At 40.4% G+C, this 23202-nt stretch overlaps 1 protein-coding gene across 2 annotated transcripts in view; it reads right to left on the bottom strand.

The window, feature by feature from the left end:
- The window catches only part of DEPTOR (DEP domain containing MTOR interacting protein), a 131232-nt gene that overhangs the window by 64656 nt on the left and 43374 nt on the right, over window positions 1–23202 (bottom strand). For both annotated transcript variants that reach the window (XM_045078079.1, XM_045078078.1), the window contains exons 2-3: window positions 21821–21999; window positions 20439–20562 (exon numbers count right to left, since the gene is read on the bottom strand). In XM_045078079.1, coding sequence (XP_044934014.1) covers window positions 20439–20562; window positions 21821–21999 — 303 coding nt within the window. The remainder of the gene's footprint in view (window positions 1–20438; window positions 20563–21820; window positions 22000–23202) is intronic.

The raw sequence follows: 23202 nt of genomic DNA, 5'->3' as shown, positions 1-23202 counted from the left end.
TCATACATTATCTGCCACAGGGCCTTTGAATATGTTATTCTTGCAGCTGGAATGGTCTCCCCCACCTTTCCACTCTTCTACTCCTTAAGACTATTTGACTCCTTATCCTTTGTTATCTCTGCTATCCTTGGGTCTCCATTAGGCCATCTCATTGCTCTCTGTACAATCTGTCATTATCAGATTAAAGACTACTGTCTCTCTACTCAATTATAAGGTCCACTAGGTTATGGACCACGTTTCCCCACAAAACTTTGTTCAATGGAAAACTGAATCCCATAAAATACCAAAACCATTGTGTCATCTTCCTCTTTTAGAACGATTCCTGATAAGTTCCTGTCTTCTGCATGAACGTTTCTTTCTTTTAAAAACCCTCATTTTCTTTTCAAACTAACAATAATATGCAACACAAGTTGTACCGTTTCACTCTAGAGCAGGACAAAACCTTAGAGATCACAGTAATCCAACCCCCTCTTCATCCACACGAGAAAAATGTTACTCTCTAATACAACATTATATGTCAATCATATCTGAATTTCCAAAATCTAATTCTCATCCATATGAGAAAAAACTGAATGACGGCACTCAATGTTGCGGGTAGGAAACTTGCTCAGGGCCATGCTAAGAAGCAAGTTATACATATTTATAAATCATTTCATTTGGAGTAATTGAACCTCCACACCTGAAGGTCCATTCACAGTATATGCTTTTTCAGTGCTTTCAGCCCAATTCTGCTGTGGAAAGGATGCTGGGCTAGGAATTTGAAGACTTAAATTTAGTCGGAATAGAGCACTTGGGTGTGAGATTTAAAACAAGCCACTTTTCTCTGTTTCAGCCTCCTTTTTCTTGGGAGTAGAATGCCATTTTCACCCATGATTGGGGAAATCATCCCTGAGTGTGAATGAAACAACTCTACAGTTCAAAAGACGAGGTAGATGCAATAAGTTACACTACTTAATCAATCATGGTGTCTATCCCAGGGCAGGATGGATTTGTGCCCAACAGCTATGAAGTGACAAGAGAAACTCCTTGGAACTCCCTCTAGGCTTCCCAGCAGAATCTTCAGAGTCCTGTTATATGGAAGTCATAGCCAGGCGCAGGATTGGGAATCTAGAATTCCTTCCCTGTTGACAGTCTCCATTTAAGACATACATGGACCCGCCTGGCTTTTATCTCTCTTTATAATACACTGTCCCTTCTAGCTCAGCGATTTTCCTTTTGGGTGTGCAGAGGACAAGTGGAAAGGGTTTACTAACCAGAAACATGACCTGCCAGACCTCTAGAGCTCCTGCTAAGTCGCTGGCGGCCTCTGGACAAGTGGCTGGCTAGCCCCCATTGCCAATGTGAGCTTTAGGAAAGAGACCAGCTAGCAGGCCTGCCTGCACTGACGCAGCTTGCCATGTAAAACATGCCCCCACCAGCCTTAGTTCTTCCTCATTTCATTTCTTTTTAAAATCAAATAATGTCCCTATACACGTTCCCCTCTAAGAAGAATACTTTCACAGGACTTGACTTTGGTACTAATATGTGGTCATAGAGTTAAGGCAAGACTGACTACTTGTTACTGTGTTTTGCCATGTAGCAAGCTATCCTCAAAGCTGGCGGCTTTTAAACAACCATCATTTCATTGTATCTAAGTATTCTGTGGGTTGCCTGGGGCTCAGCTGGCAGTTCCTCTGTCACTCTTGCTAGGGGTCACTCATGAACTTGTAGGCAGACGGTGGCTAGGACTCGGTGTCTGGTGCTGCCACGCTCCTCAGTCAACAGAGCATCTCCGTCCAGTGAGGCAGCCTGGATGTTGAGATGCAGAGCCCAAGAGGGAGGGGGCAGACACTACCAGAACTAGTCTGTGGTTTTTATTGAAACCTAATCTACTTACCATACAATGAATCCGCTTAACATGTATAATTCAACAGTATTTATACACAGAGTAGACAACCATCACTACAATCCATGTTAGAACATTTCCATCACCCCAAAAGGAAACCCCATCACAATGACTTCCTCACTTCCCCACTGCCCCATCCCTAGGCAAACACTAATCTGCATTCTGCATCTACAAATTTGCCTGCTCTACACAGTTCATAGAAATCATATGATACATGGCCCTTTGTGACTGGTTCCTTTCATTTAGCATAATGTGTTTGAAGTTCATCCATTCTGGAGTATATATTAATATTCTATTTCCTCCACAGTATGACCAAATAATATTCTGTCCTATGGATATACTACATTTTTGCTCATCCATGCATCACTTAATGGACATTTGGGTTGTTTCCATTTTGGGGTTCTTGGAATAATGCTGCTATGAATATTCATATAGGATTTTTGTGTAGACATATGTCTTTGTGTACTTCTAAGAGTAGAATTGTTGGATCACTCTGGTTACTGTTTAACCTTCTGGGAAACTGTCGGATTGTTTCCATACTGGTTGCGCCATGTTCAGTCCCACCAGTGAAGTGTGAGGGTTCTAATTTCTCCCCATCCTCGCCAGCAGTTGATACCACCCATACATTTTTCTGAGTGCCGTCCTAGCAGGTGTGAAGTGGTATCTCACTGTGGTTTTGATTTCCATTTTCCCTGATGATTAATAATATTAAGCATATTTTCATGTACTTATTTCTTCATGTGTACATATTTGGGAAAATGTCCATTCAGATCCTTAGTTCATTTTTAAAATTAGGTTACTTGTCTTTTTACTTTTGAATTTTCAATGTCTCTTATATAGGCAGGATGCAAGCTCGTTATCAGACATATGATTTGCCAATATTTTCTCCCACTCTGTGGGTTGGCTTTTCATTTTCTTCACCGTATTGCTTGTAACCCCAAAGTTTTGAATTTTGAAGTGGTCCGAATTCTCCATTTTTCTCTTTTTGTCCCTTATGTGTTTGGTATCACAGCTAAGAAACCACTGCCTGGTCCAAGCCCAGGAAAATGTATTTGCTCCCATGTCTTCTTCTAAGAGTTTTACAGTTTCAGTCCTTATATCTCGTTCCATAATCCATCTTGAGCTCTTTTTTCTATAAGGCATGGGACTGGGGCCCGCCTTCATTCTTTCACATGTGGCTATCCTGCTGTTCTGTCACTATTTGTACAAAGATTATTCATCCCCCGCTGAATTATCTTGGCACTTATCAAAAACCAATCAACCCAGCCAGGCTTTCTAAATTGTTAGGCTCTGAAGTCACAGAATGTCAATCGCCCAGAATTGCATTTATTGAAGCCATCAGACTCAGGCCAGACTCAACGGGAGGTGATACATGCACCAGCTCTTTGTGGAAAGAGCGACATGCGCATATAGAAAGAGGCGGGAATATCTGGAACCATCTGGAAAAGGAGATACCATGCTGATCTATTTTCATTAACCAGTGAAAGGCAATTTCAATAGTTAGCTCATTTACAGCTGTGTGTTTTCTCTTCCTCATTTATTTAGTATTTTTTACTTAAAGTATAGGGTAGTTTCAAAAGTGTGAGATTCAAGACAAATCCAGCTTTAAATCCCAACTCTATATACATGTTAACCGTAGGGTCCTGCTTCCCTAAGTGTACACTGGGGCGTGTAAGGGTGACTATTTGGGGAGGTCTGCAGCAAGTGGGATAATGCACGAAATGCTTCAATCACAGTGCCAGCTGCCCCTGCAGCACCGAAGACATTTTAGCCACGATGACGATGAGGAGGATGAAGATGACAATGTTGATGATGATGATAAAAGTTTTCTAGATGGAGCCATTCTTTGATCAAATCAAAACCTTCTGTGGCAAAATGGATTGAAATTCTGTGTGTGTTTCTCCAGACCAGAAATAACAACTCTATTTTAATTAGTAATCGGAAGTATATACGAGGCTCAGAACTCTTATATTTTATAGAACAAATTCATGTTTCATCAAAATTTTCCTGCTCTCGCCTATAATCATGGCAAAAGGCCACATGCCAACTACAGTGCTAGGCATTAGCAATCCCCGCCTCCCATAAGCATGTATGAAACAGATTTTGATTGTGCATGTGAGTTGATGTCAACCTTTCCTGGATATATATCTGAGTCACATTTCCCAGACCCACTTTAACCAGGGGAAGGCAGCATGACAATAGAAGGAACTGCTACATTGAGGGGCCAGTACAGAAATAGAAATAAGATGATAGCGATCTCCTTGTGCCCTGAAAAAAAAAAAAAATCAGAATAGTTGAGAAGGCCCTATATAACATGAGAACATAGGTAAATGGTACTCAAGGGCATAAGCTAGGGAGAGTCACAATGACCCATGGGCTATGTGGCCAAAAAGGTGGTTTAGGATTCAGAAAGTTAGCTTTTTAAAAAATCCTGTGTTAACAAAACGATAAATTATTTTGAAAGGCAAAATATGGAACTTAATATATATGAGAACCATTAAAAATTAAATATTCATTTACCCAAATATTAAAAGAGTTTCTTACCCCTGGGGGTAGTTTGTGAATGATTTTTGTTTCCTTCTTAATGGAATACTCTATTACTCAAATTATTCCCCAGAGAGAAGGTACTGTTTTTGTAACCTGGGGAAAATATTATCAATAAAGAAGTTATATTAAGTTTTGTTTTGTTGGGGTTTTTGTTGTTGTTGTTTTGTGTTTATAGGGAGAGCATGCACACACAAAAGAAGGGGGCAAGGGATGGGCAGAGGGAGAGGGGGAGATAGAATCTTCAGCAGGCTCCAAGCTCAGTGCAGAGCCCCATGCAGGGCTCGATCATACGACCCTGAGATCATGTCCTGAGCCAGGATGAAGAGTCAGATGGCTCAACCCAACTGACTGAGCCATCAAGTCTCCCTGAGGTTAAATTTATGCTTAACTGCATCACTTGTTCCTGACAAAACATTTATATTAATACCCAATACAATAAAGAAGCTCCCAATATATAATTATATATTTACCCGTATATTCCCAAAATATAGCTTGAATGTAAAACACTGACTTCTGTGATTAGAAAGAAGGTATTAATTAGGTAGAAATGCTTACATGAGTATGGGTATTTTTAAGTATTATGTTATTATCTATGGAACAGATGCTATACTGATAAACTGACATAATTTTCATATTAGACTTGGAATCAGTAAACAGAAAACTATTCAGTTAATACGAGTAAAGATGGTATACACTGGAAAGGGTGAAGGAAAAAAAAGAAAAAACAGCATTTTACATCCTTTGCCAATGAATATCTTTTACCTACTTTCACTCCTGCTTTCGTCTTCCTATTACACACTGAATTGAACATCCTCATTTTCGACTTTATTCCTTACTCGTGCTGTTCCCTCACATCTCCTCTCCTTTCTCTCTTGAAGAAATCCAAACCATTCTTTAAAAGGGGGTGGGGGGCGCCTGGGTGGCTCAGTGGTTAAAGCCTCTGCCTTCAGCTCAGGTCATGATCCCAGGGTCCTGGGATCGAGCCTCACATTGGGCTCTCTGCTCAGCAGGGAGCCTGCCTCCTCCTCTCTCTCTCTCTGCCTGCCTCTCTGCCTACTTGTGATCTGTCTGTCAAATAAATTAAAAAAAAAAAATCATAAAAGGGGGTGGGAGGTCGCTGTACAATGATACAGGTTGTTCACTGTACAAGGAAACCTGGCTTCAGGTAAAAAGGAGGGCTGAAGTCTAGCCCTAATTCCTCATGAGCAGTCCTGCGTGGAAAAGAATGCACTAGCCAGAAGGAAAGGGTAAAAATTACCCGGTTCTCATTTGCACTAGGTGCGAAATGATGCAGTTGGCCTCTTTTAAAGGGCTGGATTGAGTACTAACTCCTCTTTGAGGCTATCCCAACTAAAGTACAATCCAGACAGCTCTCTCTCTGTTTTGAACTTAAAAATCAGTGCCATGGTTTACATATCCATTCAATTTTTAATGCATTTGAGCTAAGCTGGAAGCTTCTGAAAGATAGACACCATGCCTTAAATGTTTTTATTTCTTAAAAAACAAACATACAAAACAAACAGAAACTGAGCCTAGGAAAGGCGTCTACATGAAGTGCTCAAATAAATACTTGTTAATCAACCGAGGGAAAACAGAATATCACAAGCAACAGGAATCGAGAGGGTGATTTGTCTTTGAAAGGTGAAATTCCTTCCTCCTTGCTTGTTATTTTAAATCTTCTGGAAGAAAAACTAGAGCTTTTTAGTATTGGCTTTATGCTCTGAAGAGATTGATATTTTGGAACCTGAGCTGTAATTTTCACATTGCCCGTGGTTTTCAGTGTTGTTGTAGTAAACATTTTCAGAACTTGAGTCAGCTTTAGACAGAAGCCAAGTGCTACTGCAAGGCCACAGCTGCCCTAAAAGGCCACATTCAGCTATGGTTTCATGACTGTAAAATTACACATGAAGAGGAGAAGCCGAGCATTTCTACAACATCTTCAAAACAATTCCAACCTCTGTTGGCCTCTTCCAACAACTGTCCAGGGAAGCTGGGTTCTCAAACGTATTATAAAGGCTTCTCCTAAGGGAATCGTTATTACTTATGTTGAATGCTTCCAAAATTATTAGGAAATAGAAGCATTTGAGGCCAAAAACAAAGAAAGAAATGGGCAAAGAAAGAAGCTTAGGAGAGGCAAGATGAAGCCATGAAGACAAATTGAGGGCAATACCCACTAGGGAAAATAAGTATTTTTAAAGAGGTAAGAAAGTGATGAAAAAACTGAACACAATGACAAGTAGGTGCTACTTTTGTACAGGTTCATGGGCTAGGTGACAGGAGGACCACTTTGTACTGTACTTTTGTGGAAGTGGTGTGAAAGAGGAAGGGACACAGGCTCTGGTCTCTTTTTTCAACCAAGATCTTGTGTTGTACGATCATAGGACTCCACTCCTCTTAAAACAGATTTAAAATCACTGTGTTGACACATCTGTGGTCAACTGATTTTTAACAAGGGTTCCAAGGCCACACAATGGGAAACAATTTTTTCCCCCAACAAATTGTGCTGAGATGATTAGAGAGCCACATGCAAAAATAATAATAATAATAATAATAATAATAATAATAAATTTTTAAAGTTAAAAAATGAAGTTAGACCCTTACCTCACACCTTATACAAATATATATATATATATATATATATATATATATATATATATATATATATTAAAGACCTAAGTGTAAGAGTTAAAACCATAAAATTTTTATAGGAAAACATACGGGTAAATTTTCAAGACCTTGGATTGGGCAAAGGATTCTTCGTTAGGACACCAAAAGCACCAGTGACAAAATAAAAAATAGATAAATGGGACTACATCAACATTTACAACTCTCATACTTCAAAGGCACCAGTAAGAATGCGAAAAGACAGCTCACAGAATAGGAGAAAATATTTGCAAAGCATATATCTGACGGTGCATTTGCATCCAGAATACATAAAGAACACTTAAAGCTCAATAATAAAGAAAAATAACCCAATTTCCAAGTGGACTAATGATCTCAATAAGCCAGAGAAGACACACAAATGGCCAATAAGCACATAGAAAGAGGCTAGTATCATTGGTCATCAAGAACTGCTAACCAAAACCACAATGAGCTATCATTTCACACCCCTTAGTTGGCTAGAATCAAAGAATCAGATTATAACAAGTTGTTTGCAAGGATGTGGGGAAATTGGATGCTTCATAAACTATTGGTGGAAATGTAAAATGGTGCAGCCACTGCAGAAAACAATCTCTCAGTTCCTCAAACCACTACATGATTCAGTCATTCTACTCCTTGCTGTATAACCAGGAGAAATGAAAACATACGTCCACAGAAAAACTTGTGAACACCAATGTTCATAGCAGCACTATTCATCATTGCCAAAAATTAGAACCAACCAAGCACCCATCCACTGATGAAACTGAAAATGTTATCTATCCGTACAACGGATACAAAAAGGAATGAAGTAGTGATATAAACTACAAAGGGTTGAACCTTGAAAAACATAATAAATGAAAGAAGCCAGTCACCAAAGATCATGTACTGTATCATTCCATTCACATGAGATGATCAGAAAAGAAAAAGCTAGAGGGACAGAAAGTAAATTAGTTGCTTAGGGACAGATGAAAGAATAGGGAAGTGACAGGTAAGAGTTAAGAGAGTTTCTTTCTGAGGTGATGAAAATGTTCTACAATTGCAATTGGTAATGACTGCACATATCTATGAATATACTAACAAGCATTAAAAAGTATAGTTTATTGGGGCAATTATATAACATGGGAATTGATCTTAGTAAAGTTGTTAAAAATAATACTCATTCATCAATTCAATAAATATTTATTGAGCATCTTCTATGTCCCAGGAGATGCAGAAATGAAAAGACATGGTCCTTGACCTTAAATTGCTCACACTCCAGCAGAAAAGCAAACATTAAAAACCCATAGGCAAGACAGATAAATGTCATAACAGAGTCAGAAGTACACAGATAACAAAAGGAAAGCAAGGAATCTAGGAGTGATGTGGTTGATTCCCTTCTCCTCTGCTCTTCCCTATCAGCACAAATGGCTCCAGAGAGAGGCAATGAGAAGCAGTCCTGGGTTTGAATCTCTATGATTTCTAAGCTGTGGTTGGGCTCTATGATCCTGGATTTCCTCTTGGATATAACGAAGATAATAATGCTTACTTCAATGGGGTTGTAAAAATTATAGCTAATCTATAAGAGAGTCAGGCATATCACCTGGCACAAAGTAGCAGTGAGCAAATGAAATACACAGGCACATACACACACCCCAGAGAGTCAACCCTCATCAACCCTGTCAGTCCTTGTCAGGTTGTCCAACAGTTCAAACTAACCAGAAGAAACAATTAATTCCAGGCATTTGGGGAGAGGAAGTGGCATTCAGGTAACAGATGAAACATATAAAAGCCAAAGAAGTTTAATTACTTAAAAATATATTTTCTATTCTAATGAATGTTAACACTGGTGCTAACATCAATTTTGTTTAGAATATTAAATTATGGTAGACTACAGAGGCAAGTTTTTAAAAAATACTATTTGGGGAAAGGTGGTTTCATAGGTGGATTAAATTTTTGAAAATTTATTAAGCTGTACACTTAGGATATGTGTACTTTACATATATTACAGTTCAATAAATTTAAATTTGTAGTTCAACTTTAAACTTGAACTACAAATTTAAATTTGATAAAGTTAAAAATCCAGCTTGCCTTTCATTCTGGTCTGAAAGACTCTTCTGTTAGAGGTTCTGAAATTAATAAATGTTTTCTGTCACTTTGGTGCTTTTTTTCATTTGATCGAACAATGTCTTTGCTTATACTCCCCAGCTCTGTGTGAGGACACAGTAATTAAGTAGGGATGTTTTCATTTAGCAAATAAAGCAAGATAAACAGCATAGGAACTATACTTCTTGGATTCGTTTTGATATTTAAAGCCAAAGCCACCAACCTCAGGGAACTTCCATACAAAGGCTCTAATGTAAGAACACTCTCCTTCCTTAAAAACTCCCAACCACATCTTCCCCTGGTGCCACTCCTAAAACATCCACTTCTGCTTCGCTCCAAAATGTGCCTCTTCTCTCAGAAGGTCCTGCCCGCTCTTCTACTCTGTGTGTGTTCTCCTGTCCCTATGTGGCAGAATGTCTGGCATAGCCTCTTCGTGCCCATCCCCTTGATCCATTCATTTTAGAACTTTAACATTTAAAAACAAATCAGCGATTTCCTCTAGAAAGGACTCTCAGTTCTTGATCGCTTCCAGATGTAAGCAGGGGTCATGGTACTCAAAGCATATTAGGGAGGATATTTCATTTCTACAGGTTCACTCAAATTACAATTTTAGTTTTTAATGCCAATTGTGGGGAAAAGAAGAGTGTGCATTATGAGCAACTTTGACGGGATCACTCTTTAGGAACTGGAGGTTTAAAGCGTGTTTCTTGGTCCGTCTCAAATTCACTTGCCTTACCTGTAAATTCATGGTGAAAATCTCTCCCTCTTACTTAGAGGTGTAGGAAGAATTAAGTGAAGTAATATGTGAAAAATATTTAGGATGGTGCCTAGAGCAGGGAGTGCTCAATAAACGATGGCTATGTTTACTATTCTTATTCTTTGAACAGCTATACTAAGACCCACTAAGACCCTACAATAAGTAAATACAAATACAGAGATCTTAGATGATCAAATACTTCTCCCTGGTTTTACTCAAATTTAAACATGCCACCGGTTAGGAAAAAGAGAAAGGGGCTAACCATTGGTTTCTTTCCTAAATAAGAATGACCTAGATCCATGACCTCAATGGGCTTCTGGTCCAACTGGAGAGAATGAGACCCAATCACATCGGGGAGATGGCTGCTGTAGTTCTGGGCTAGAACCCAGGGTGAAACAGGAGCAGAAAGGGAGCCAAAATAATCTGCTTCAATCCAACCACACTCCATACTTGCACAACAGTAGTGACTGAGAGAATCTGGTGCCAGTTCCAACATCCCGTCATGCTTTTTTTTTTTTACAGATGGAGTGTGGTCACTTCTGTATCCCTGTCCACTCAAGGAGGTACAAGATAACTCCTATCAGTGCCCAGATGGGTCTCACTGGCTTATCAACCAAGGTCCCCACAGGAAACGACATGGATGGGCAAATGAGCTACTAAAATTTAGTCCATAATGGAAGAGCTACTGATGCTATGGCCAGGGTTAAAGGCAATGGCCAAGTAAAGCTCCCAGACTAGTGGACTGTAGTGATCATTAACAACTCCAGGCCTGACGATTCTGGAGGGAGAAAAGGTTCCAAAGCATAAAAGAGATGTGGGGAAGGAGAGGGCTGGCTGACAGGAGCTGAGGCCTTCGATAGTGGGAAGGGAACAGAGAATTATCACCGTGACCTCACTGTCCTCCCTCCCACTTACTTCCTTTTCATGCCCCCCCATGAACTGAGGCTATGGCCATGGAGATGGTGATGACCTCTGCCCATTTGGTTAGCCCCTGGGGCACACAGAGGGCTGCGACCTGGAGAGAATGGAACTGGAGGATGAACAAAAATGTCCCACATCCAGGCGGGGAATCTCACCACACTGAATATGACTCTAGTGTAGAAAGGGACATGGTTTTTTTTTTAATAGTCTAGGTAACATAAGGATACTCTTGCCTATATGCATTTTCCCTTATGGATTAGAAATACACCTCCTGCATTAGATGAGACTCTGCTGAGCTTTACCTCAGTCCTCACAACAAATCTGTGAATTACACATCTTTCTTTCAATTTTGTAGATGAAAAAAAAAACAGGGTCAGAAAGGTTGAATGTTTCAATAAGAGACAGGCCAAGAACTCCGACACAGGCTTCTCCAATTCCAAAAATCATAAATGGCTTTTTCCTTTTACCAAGTTGACAAGGAGCAACAGAAAGAGACTGACTGGCAAACTAAATGTTACAGAGACTTGGCCCACAGCTCTGCAATCACACGAGATCAGGGAAACATGGCAGAAATAACCAGCACAGTCCACCTCCATTGCCACCGAACCTGGTCTACTGGTGAAGCAGCAATGCGTTTACCTTCAAATAATTTCTAAATAACACCTAGAGCTAGAAATCTACAGATGACAAGCTAGGGCTGATGGCTTCTCATGGGCACAGCTGGCCTGGTGCCTGTTCTGTGGGTTAACAAAGCTGGACTATTACAGCCATATGTTACAGGGGGATGGCATTACCAAGGGACAGCAAGAATACGATTTCCCAAACTAGACTCAAAGACTGTTTTCACAACCATTTAAAAATCTCCTAAGCTGCCTGTGGCTCACTATCATCTAGTGGTCTTCATTTCTGCTACCACTCCAGCTTGAAGCTACAGAAACTTTTTGAAGCAGAATGTGCAGACTGAAAAGTGGTTCAGAACATGGGCTCTGATGCTGGAAACCAGGTTTGGAAAGGGGCCTCGCATTTTCTGGCTGTGAAGGTAAGCAACTCAGTTCACCTCTCTAGCTTGGATCTCCTTATTTGCCAAAGGGAGGACAACAGTATTTAGCTCATTAGTTTAGAGTGAGGCAATTCCTTCAGTCAGTACCTAGTCCTAATAGTACGGGGATCATCACCTTGCTGTCTTTCTCAAGCTTGCTGGTACTCTAAGCTGACTGACTGCTTTCTGTCCACCTCTCACCAGCTTCTTTTTTTAAGTGATTTAAAAATTTTTAATTTATTTTATCTATTTAATTGTGACAATAAACATAAATTCTTCCCATTTAGCTATTTTTAGGTTATAGTTCAGTAGCATTAAGTAGCTTCACGTGAATCTACAATCATCACCACCATCCATCTCGAGAACTTTTTCATCTCCCCAAACTGAAACTCTATACCCACTAAATAATAACTCCCCATTAACCAACCCCACAATGCCAGGCTCTGACAACCTACTCTTTGTCATTATGAAATTGAGTACTCTAGGGACCTCGCAAAAGTGGAATCATATGACATTTGTCTGTTTGTGACACAGCATAATGTCACCCATGATGTAGCAAGTGTCATAATTTTCTTCCTTTTTAAAGCTAAATAACAAAAATAAATAAATAAATAATAAAGCTAAATAATATCCCATTGTATGTAAATATCACATTTTGTTCATCCATCCATCCATCAATAGACATTGGCTCCTTTGACCTTTTATTTATTGTAAATAATGCTGCTGTGAATATGGGTGTACAGATATCTGTTCAAATCCCTGATTTCAGTTCCTCTGGGTACATACCACCAGAAGTGGAATTGCTAAGTCATCTGATATATATATGTTTAATTTTTTGAGGACTCCCTCCCCCACACCATTTTCCCAGTAGCTACACCATTCCCACCAGCAATGCAAAAGGGTTCCAGTTTCTCCACATCCTCACCAACACTGTGATTTATCATTTGTTTGTTTGTTTGTTTTGGTGACCACCACCCTGATGAGTGTGAAGCAGCTGTAAAACCACTTTTTGTGTTTCTAACGACTCTGTGTTCCCAGATGCATTTCACCACCCCTACTGCCCAGTCTCTGGGCATCACTAAATGTGCAGACACTGGCTAGTTCTATTCCTGGAGAACTGGCCCAAGCTCAGATACCTGGACCAAACTAGCCAGGAGGTTGGCTCCTACTTCACCCTTCCTTGGCAGGCTGAAGTTGCAGCTGTTAAAAATAGGAAAATCAACAAAATTAGGTGAACCAGGGCTGGTTCATTTCAACATGCTGCACATTGTCTTCCATACTCTCAACTACACTTAGAATGTATAAGGCAGTGTTTAGAGAAATTATTTGAAAATAACTGCAGTATAAAACTCATGTTGGGGTGCCTGGGTGGCTCAGTTGGTTGGGTATCTACCTTTGGCTCAGGTCATGATCCCAGTCCTGGGATCGAGCCTCACATCGGGCTCCTTGCTCAGTGGGGAGCCTGCTTCTTCCTCTGCCTGCTGCTCCCCCTGCTTTTTGTTTTTTCTCTCTCAATCTGACAAATAAATAAATAAAATATTTTAAAAAATAAAAAATAAATAATAAATAATATTTGTGTTGATATTGAAAATGATAAAACAGTGAGTTTGTTTTATATGGTCTCCCCCTGACAAATTACTAAACATTTTAATAACTCATCAGGTGAAACACAATTTTGCATAAAGAAAGCTTTTTTTTTTTTTTTTTTCTAAAGAAAAGAAACAAAGAGGTGGTTAGGAGCATCCAGCAAGGATGTGGTTCTAGGTCAAAAGTTTCTCGTGACTCTACTTAGAGCTGCACACATAATGAAACTACGTACTTTTTTTTTACGTTTTTGTCTTAAAATGATTGTTAAACACCCTGTGAGAGGGGATGATGGCCCTTTAAAACTGGCCCTGTTTTAAAACTTTTTAAACAACAAATCTCCTTTCTCAAATAAAATTTTATAGAAAAATCCCATTTTTAAAAATCTCATGCTTATAACACAACATTTACTTATAAAAGTTAAGCAATGAAACCTATAAGGGAGTTTTGATTAACATACAAAATACAGAAGTCAGGACACTGGTGAGGATATTCATTGCTCCCTCAATAATCAGCACAAAATCCAATTAATATGTGCATTTTTGTTTTAGTTGCCCGGAGATAATTCTCCATGGATCTTACACATCTCTTTATATCTTGCAAGCAGAAGCAGGGACAGCATATGTTCTAAACTATCTTTTCAAGAATACTTGTATAGTGAGCAGACTTGGAAGGCAGGTAGTGACAGTCTCTGAAGCAAAAGGGCAGATTGGCTTACTATCCTGTATAAGAAAGATAATGTCTTGCTCTGTGCTAAAGAGCAGTTTGCGTAATGACTATTACAAAAAACTCAGGTTCCTCAAGCTTGGGATCCTCTTCTGTAACCCAGCCCTGGCAGGCGTCAGGTGGCCTCCATTGTGCTATTCTATGGGAAGTGAGGCTTGGGGAACTGGTTCCAGAAAATATAATACTCTGGTTATTACTACTGCTGAGAGCAACAAACTGTCCCTTGTCTCTGACCCAGGGGTCTCCTGTCTTCTGGAAATGGTGGCAGGCAAATTTGTTAGCTTGCAAATAGGGTAAAATCTCAAGATTCTTAACAGTTCTTGACATCGAAATCATCCCTTGTGACTCAGACAAGCCATTGCAAAAGGGAACAACTTTTAACCCACTTACGATGCAATCCTAGGACACTCTCCAAATAAACCAAGAAGACAGGAAAGTTTATTCCAAGATTCTATGAATCATTGTTAAACTGGGCAGCACAAGTAAACTGTGACAGTGCTGTACATAGCCTATTAGAAAGCATTTTTATTAGGGTATGCAAAATAATTAAAACACATTCTGAACACAAAATTTGAATCAATCCATAGAACTCTGTATCCTCATTTGGAAAGCACTTCTCTCCCAGAAATGGAACAAGATAGAGTCAAAAGTGTGAAGACTTTATTTATTTTTTTTAAAGATTTTATTTTATTTATTTGACAGAGAGAGAGAGATCACAAGTAGGCAGAGAGAAAGGGGGAAGCAGGCTCCCTGCTCAGCAGAGAGCCCAATGCGGGGCTCGATCCCAGGACACTGAGACCATGACCTGAGCCGAAGGCAGAGGATTAACCCACTGAGCCACCCAGGTGCCCCACTGAAGACTTTATTTCTATGTATTTACTTATTTTTGCTGCAGCTCCATGCTTTAGAGCTACATCAGTCATTAAGCCTCTCTCCAGTTCATGTTCCCCACCTCTGCAGTGGGATGAACTGTGTCTCCCAGGTTTTACTCCCAGAGTTGCACAGGGGATCACACACATTAATACATAAGATGCCTTGTAAACCCTAAGGAGGCAAGAGAAGGTAAATCTCTGATTACTGTTGTTTGCCATTAAAAGCAAGTTCTCTGTAGCTCTTTCAGGGACCAGGCTCGGCAGCTCAAGGCAATCACAGCGTGTAGAGTCCTTTGTTCATTCAACAAATATTTATTGTGCCAGGCACTGGGAGGGAACAGGAAAAAGATCCCAGGGGCACACGGTAGAGAAACCTCTGATAAGATAAAACACACAAAAGGACTTTTCCCCTTTGGATATAGTTTCCCCCTTATATTTCCCTTCGAGGAGAGAATATAAAGGAAGCAGTGGGAACTCTAATGGTGTGCGGTGGTTAAAGCAATTCTTCAATCAGGCTTACACTCCTAAGAAAACTAATCAGACTATCAGCGGCTAGAGAGAGGAAACTCTTGCTGCTGAGAAAAACCAAAGGCTCTTTAGGTGAAAAACGAAACTAATGTCTGTATGAACCAGACCTAGAAGAGAGCTACCTCCCTGTGAAGACTGAGGTTAAACTAGAATAGAGAAGTCTCCTCCAGGTCTCATGACAAAATCAAGGTTAGTTTCAGATGTCCATTTCAACGACTAGTTTTAGTAAGGGAAGTCCAAATTTGTACGTTCAACTCATTTTCTCTTTTATAGCTACCTCTCTTTATCAGTTTATAGAACGGATCATCCTGAGTTCAACTCATTTTAAAGTGATCTCTTTTGCTGACTGCCGAATGATAATCAAATTTTATAGCTTGGAACATGCGCTCGAAGTATCTTCTACCACAGGACATTGCTCTTCTAAGTTACGGATAATTATCCTGTTCGTGCAGGTCTCATTTGAAAAGTACAAATTGGGGCACCTGGGTGGCTCAGTCAGTTAAGCGTCTGCCTTCAGCTCTGGTCATGACCCCGGGGTCCTGGGATCGAGTCCCACATCGGGCTCCCTGCTCGGCAGAGAGCCTGCTTCTCCCTTTGCCTCTCTGTCACTCTCTGTTCTCTCTCTCTCATGAATAAATAAGTAAAATTTAAAAAGAAAAAAGAAAAGTACAAATTGTACTGTTCAGGAGAATGTGAGTTACAGTCATGCGTTGTGTGTCTGGGGTATGTGGACCCATGCAAAATTAAGTGGGAAACGGAAAGCCTCCCCCTGGAGAGATGGCAGGCCTTCTTCTAGGCACCTTCAGGTGCAGTGAAGGTCTGATGAAAGCTTCTTGATGAAAGTGCATTGTGCCTTGAATGTGCTCAGATGAATTACGCAAAATGACAAAGTCTGGGCATCGATCCAGGGGCACATATCCTCTTTCTCACACTCGCTTCCAGCTGGCAGCAGGAGAGGAGCAACGGGATATGCTCCTAGTCTGAGGCAGGCCCTGTCCTGTGTGCCTTATACACTTTGTAGTTCATTTAAGCCCCACAAGGAGTCTGAAAGGTGGATACTGGCCATATATCCATCGACTAGGAGGGCGATTACAGGCACAGTTTGGTGAAGGCCCTTGATAATTAGGCACGGAGCCGGGATTCACACCCAGGTAGCCTGGTTCCTGGATTCTTAACTTCTGTTACGGGCTAAATAATAATGGGTATCATTTGTTTACATTATGATTTACTACTCTAGTAGCAGCAGCTAACTTTCCTTGGGTGCTTGCCCCATGCCAAACGCTGTGCTTAGCAAAAAGGGGAGACCCCCTCTTACTTCCGTTTATGACTACAGATCAGTGAGGTTCCGCTGTCAGCTCAAGGTCATGGAGCAAGCCAGGTGTGAGGCTGGGATTGGATTCGCACAGACTAATGTGTGAGCCCCCACACGGAGGGCTGTGCGACTCTGAAAACCACATCCACTGTCACTCACTCTGCAGAGGACTCATGTCACCAGCTCTCCCATAACCTTTCTATTGGTGGGACACCCTGAAAGGGCCAGTTTTCACCCCTTAACCGGAATTTGTTTGAGTACCTGTGAGTTATATTCACAGGAGCCACGTGGATCCTAAGAGGTAGCAGAGTCACTGAATTTAAGTTGGAAGGACAGCTTGGCCCTACAAACCAGCAGACTGAGAAACACCTCTACAGGTTAGAAAGCCAAGTGCACCCAAGTCAGCCAGGTTCAGCAAAACCCCAGACAGAAACCACCTGGTTTCAAAAAGTTCTATTAATAACACAGAACAAACAAGCAAGAGGAGAGCAAAAAGCAAATATTGACAATTCCGTCAGCCCCCCAGAGCTGCGGGGAGGTGTGGGGAGCAGCAGCCCACACACCTGTTACCCTCTCACGCTGTATCCCCAACACACAGAAATGACCTGATTGCCTCGGGTCCCAGATGCTCCTTCTCAGAAACAGGTTAGTAATGTGATGTCCCATGTATTTTATATTGTATTTTATACCGTTAATTACTACGCTATTATTTCTATTATTATTTGCCATTCTATCATTAGTCTATTGAGAGAATTCAGATAAAATAATCTAGTGGAAATGCTTTGTGGAACTTAATTTATAAATAAAAGATACTGTTTTCATCACATTTTATAAAATACCATATAGATTTATCTCTTTTTTTTGTTGTTAAGGTACCAATAATTATATTCCTTATGTTCTTTAGTCCCTAAATCTATAGGTAGATTCATCATGAAGAAAAATCACTTTATTCACCTCCAATGTCTACTTGGAATATTTTCATATTTTCAAATTTCCATCAGTTTTACAGAAAATTCCGTATCTGGATATTTACAATCCCCATGTTACATTTTAAGATAAACTACGTTTTGAAGAAAACATTAATTTAATCTCCATAAATAATAAAAAATGATAAATCTTTCCTAATAATAAACATTCTAAGATTTATCAACAGCCTAGTAGCAATAAGTTTGGGTTTTGGAAGTCTGGGTTCAAATCCCAGATGTTTTTATTAGTGAACTGACCTTGGGTAAGAAATCGAATCTCTCCCTGCCACATTTTCCTCCTCCATAAAATGGGTACAGTTGATCTAAATCAGGGTTTGTTGTGATGATCAAACAAATGAACTAGTCAGGCAGGATGCCTGATACATAGTAATTATCTTAAAAGGAAAAAATAAAAGGAACATATACTTTGCAAGGACTTCTTTCACAAATGTTAGAGATATCCTAAGCGAATTTCCTGGCAAAAAGAGGAAAAAAAGCTTCAATACTAAAGTAAATAAATTTCTTAAAAAGAGCTGTGAACAAAACTATTTTCTTCTTCATATAATTTTGAAAGTATACAAAGCTTATAAAATAATAGTACATGCTGGAATTCATAGAAAAGATATCCAGGGAAATATAATAAAAATGATATATAAAAATATATTAAAATTATATTAAGTCTCATATTAATAAATTTTATAGTTTATATTAATATATAAGAATAAATTAATATATTTATACCAACAAATTAATATATTTTATTATTATATAATTATATTATATATAATATATAATAAAAATTATATATTTTCAAGTAGATAAACTGAGCCATCATTCCAAAGGCCCCAATGTTTGTTCCAAGTGCATTCCAGCAACCAAGTGTAGGGCCAAGACTGCGAGGAGGCTGCTAGTTCATGCAAGGTTAAGTACCTATTAAATTACTTTTCCTAGTACTAATTTCACAAGCAGTTTGGAGGAATAAGTTTACTTGGAAATTGAGATACTGAACACTAATGACAGGAAGGCCAACTGCACACAGAAAAAAGACAGCAATATTGATCCAGGGAAATGACATGTATATTTTTGACAACATAGAATCTTATAGTTTGAAAGGACTGTCTTGGTGACCTAAACATCTAACACCTACTAGAATTTTCCAGAAGGAGCTAAGAAAGAAAAAGAAAACACCAACAATGGAAGACTCGTCATCACAGGAAACCAACTGAGGATTGCTTGAGGGGAGATGGGGGGGGGTAATTGGGGGATGGGCCTTAAGGAGGGCACGTGATGGAATGAGCACTGGGTGTTATATAAGACTAATGAACCACTGACCTCTACTTCTGAAACTAGTAAGATATTATATGTTAATCAATTGAATTTAAATAAGAATTAATAAACATAAAAAGAAAGAAAACAGCAACAAAACAAGCACTGCACTCAGATATAAAAATGGAGGTGCTGATGGACACCTTCCTTCAAATTCATGTGAGTCTGGGAGAGGAGGGATTTTCTACACTTCAGTTTTAGAAAGCAAGCGATGGGAGAAGGAACACGTAGGGGGCATGACCCAGCATTAAGTGGTTGGACAATACCAGACTAATACCTGAAATGGCTATCATCTCTGGCGTCTGACAGCATACCACAGTCACTGAGCTAAATATTCAAGTACCTGACACATTCATTCTTTTAACTCCCACAACAGCACTGAACACCTAGGAGGTGGTCCCATCACCCCTCCTCAGTCATAAAAGAGGTTGACAGAGGTGAGGTGACAGGGCTAGAATCAAACTTATCTGGCTCTTCACCATCACATTACTTAATCTGACTCCCCGGATCCGCCTCCCCATGCACCAACCCACCCATCACACAGTAGGCTCTTTTGTATGATGAAGACCTATTTTCAACCTATTTGAAAGGCACCCAGTGTTCTGGAGGGAGCGTCCCCCCGCACCCTCCTTTCTCCAGTGGCTGCCTTGGCAAAAAACAAGAGGTCGGATGGGAAAGAGGCCACAGGAACAGGAGATCCGCTCAGAGACAGACCAGTGGGGAGATCTGAGACCCAGCAATGGGTCTCAGTGATGATTCCTCTTAGACCATTCTGCTATCTGAAGTTCTCTCACTACTCATCTCTTGACCTGAACCTGAACTTCCTCCATACTTGACACTGCTTCTCCAGCCACTCACAAGACTAAACCTCTGAGTTATACAACAGTCCTCGAAAAGAGAAGATAGGCAACTGCCTTACTTACTGCGGGCAAACATCGAGCTCCAACCTTTTTTTATTTGTGGACTTTTGCTAAATCGACTCAAAGATAAAAAATAAATATTTAAGTATTTTCTATTTAAATAAAGCATTTTCTATTTAAATAAATTCTTTATTAAGAATCTTACGAAATTGACTTGATTTCTGGCAAAGAGAAAAGAAAATGAGTGATCGAGTTTTCCCGTATTAAGAGGAACAGTTATGTAACTGTCCCACAGGGAAGAGCCAGGCTGAAGGCAGAATGATAAAAAGACGGAAATAGCCCTGTCTCTCTCCACAAGTTAAGATCACAGTGGGGGATTTCATGTGCGACATACTTCTCATACAGCCTCTGTCCCCTCATGAAGGCCTTCACTTCGTTGTCCAGCGGGAAGGTGCCATCATCCTTTCTAAAGCGGTAGAAGAGTTTGACGTCCTTGAATTCCTTGTGCTCGTCACACACTGAAACACAATGTACATAGAGAGGCAAATAAGAAAACAAAAATCTTATTCAAGTCCTCAGATGATGTGAAAGGTTAATTAAGACTTGTTTTACCATAAGAGATTCTTAATCTCACAAAACAGACTGAGGGTTGCTGGGAGAAGGGGGGTAGGAGAGGGTGGTTGGGTTATGGACATTGGGGAGGGTGTGTGCTATGGTGAGTGCTGTGAAGTGTGTAAACCTGGCGATTCACAGACCTGTACCCCTGGGGCTAATAATATATTATATGTTAATAAAAAATAAAAAATTTAAAAAAATAAAAAAAATAAATAAAAATGAAAAAAAAAAAGACTCATTTTACTACCTAAGTTCTGAAGCGTACCATTCTATGATTTTGTGCGCAGGTTTAGCACAGTAATATTAGCTATCATCATCATCCTCATCACCACCATCATTATCTAGTAGAATGGTCACACCATCCTATGCATCAGTCATGCCACAAATTCTTCTTGAAATACTGGGGCAGGCATCAGCCTCAAAGAACGTGACGTCTACTGAGATCATGAGAAATGTCAACCTGGAATTAACACAGGGTGCTAGGGGGCAACAAGAGAAGGGGGTATAGCATCGGGAGACTAGTAAGCCCAGTAACCTAGCTGCAGGGAATGGACACTACTCTGAAGAGCTGCATGTAGGCAGAGACCTGAAGGATGTCGAGAAACTAGACTAAAGCAAAGAGAGAGGGCATTTCAGCCAAAACAACAGTACGTGGGAGGTCTTGGTCAGGGTTAGAGAATTCCAGGAGAAGTGTTCCTGGAACCACTGAGAGTAACAGAAAAACTCAGAAACCTCTTAAATGGCCCTCAGCAGGAGAATGGGTAAGCGTACTCATTATATATGGCATAGCTACGATCATGGGAAATGTAATTATAAATGGCGTACACAACAGCAGAAATGAGCAAACGAGAGTTACAGTTACAGTTACAGAGCTGATCAAGTTGTGAAAGAACAAACATGCATTTATGTAATGATTTAAAGCACCGAAAGCAATACGATACCTTGCTAAGAGATGCCTATACAGAAAGGGAAATGTATTTAGAAGCAAATGGAAATAAACCCCAATGCCTCTTGGAGCAAGGAGGGGAATGTCACTGGAGACAGATGCACAGGAGACCCAGCGTTTTATTTGTTCAATGGGAGGGTTCATATCAGGAATGGAAGACGTGGTCCTTGGTTTCCTCCCACGTTACCGTGACTGTCGGTGGGCACCTCACTCACCATGATGAATGATGCCCCGGTCAGCTAACTTCTGCATGAGCTTGATTGCGGTCTCTCTGTCGGAAGCCTCTTTGTGCTCAATCAGCCAGTCGATCAGTTCTTTTGCGACAAAGCAGTTTGGGTAGGTTTTGAGATGATGTCGCCTATCTTTAATCACCTTTTCTTCATGCAGCCTGAGCCTGGAAAGAAAATTTGGCAATTACTGCCAGGAATTTTAATGGCAACGCAAATCATTCAGCCAATCCCAGAGCTCAGAACAAAGTAGAGGCTCTAAATATATCAAAGGGCCATCCACATACCTGCAGGTCGGGAGGGGGTTGCCACACTGTCCCAGCCCAGAGGTCCCAGGAAATGATTCTACCCCCAGATCTAGAGATAATACAGGTCAATGGTGGGGGGGTGTGAAACCACCCTGGACAAGCTAGAGCTAGAGCTCTCGTGCCACTTGGTAGGCTCCCTTCTTCCGTCGACCAGTGGGCTTATGGCTTCAACCAAAGAACAAACGAAAGTCCTCAACACTTGCTGAAACCAGGCACTTCCACTTCGTCACAGAGGTCCACTGCATGGGCATTCATGTGTCTATGCAACAGAAATGAATGAATGTCCACCACCTGCCCATTGCGTATTTCCAGGATTAGAGACCTACGTTTGAAAGTAGCACAAAGATCCCAGCCTCTGCCTGTCCCGCTCTCTATAGGGGCAACAGCTAATCCTTCCGTGAGGCTTACGAGGGTCCAGGTGCTGATCGAAGCACATTCCATACATGTTTGCAACAACCTCACTGAGAGTTGTTATTACCGTCTACACTTTTTTTTTTTTTTAACAGCAGAGAGAACCTCAAAGAGATTAAGTGACTTGCCACACAGCTAATAAGCGAAGAAAATTAAATTTGCACCTGATGGTCTCACTTCAGAGTCTGACTTCCCAACGGCCACTTTGTGCTGCCTCTAGCCAGGGAGGGATAAACAGAATATCCGGGAGAGATGGATGAAAGCTGTGGGGCAAATGTGATTTATTTACAGGCTGATGGATTAGCATGTAGAAAAGCGGTTGACCCAGAGCCTTCCCTTATACCCTTCAGAACTCTATGACTTTTTTTTTTCCAAAAGAGCCTTCAACCAGCCTTTAATTTTTTTTTTTCCATTTGGTTTCCCTTCTTTTATCAGCCTGCATTCACTTTTTAATTCTCAAGGGTTTGAATTGGGTGAAACACAGGTCGGCTTTCTTCCTGCTTTGCTCACATGGTCCTATTCTAACCTCATATTCTCATCATCATTGCGAGAGGGGAGTGCCACCTGAGTAAATCTCACTGTATCTGTGTGAGCGAGGCCAGAGGCTTACTTTTTCCTCTGTAGAATGAACGCAGTTCTGCTCACCCCAAC

The sequence above is a fragment of the Mustela putorius genome, unplaced genomic scaffold (genome assembly GCF_011764305.1).
Source record: "Mustela putorius furo isolate JIRA1106 unplaced genomic scaffold, ASM1176430v1.1 tig00000228_pilon_pilon_pilon, whole genome shotgun sequence".
Lineage (NCBI taxonomy): Eukaryota > Metazoa > Chordata > Mammalia > Carnivora > Mustelidae > Mustela > Mustela putorius.
This window is presented reverse-complemented; position numbering and strand designations above follow the sequence as displayed.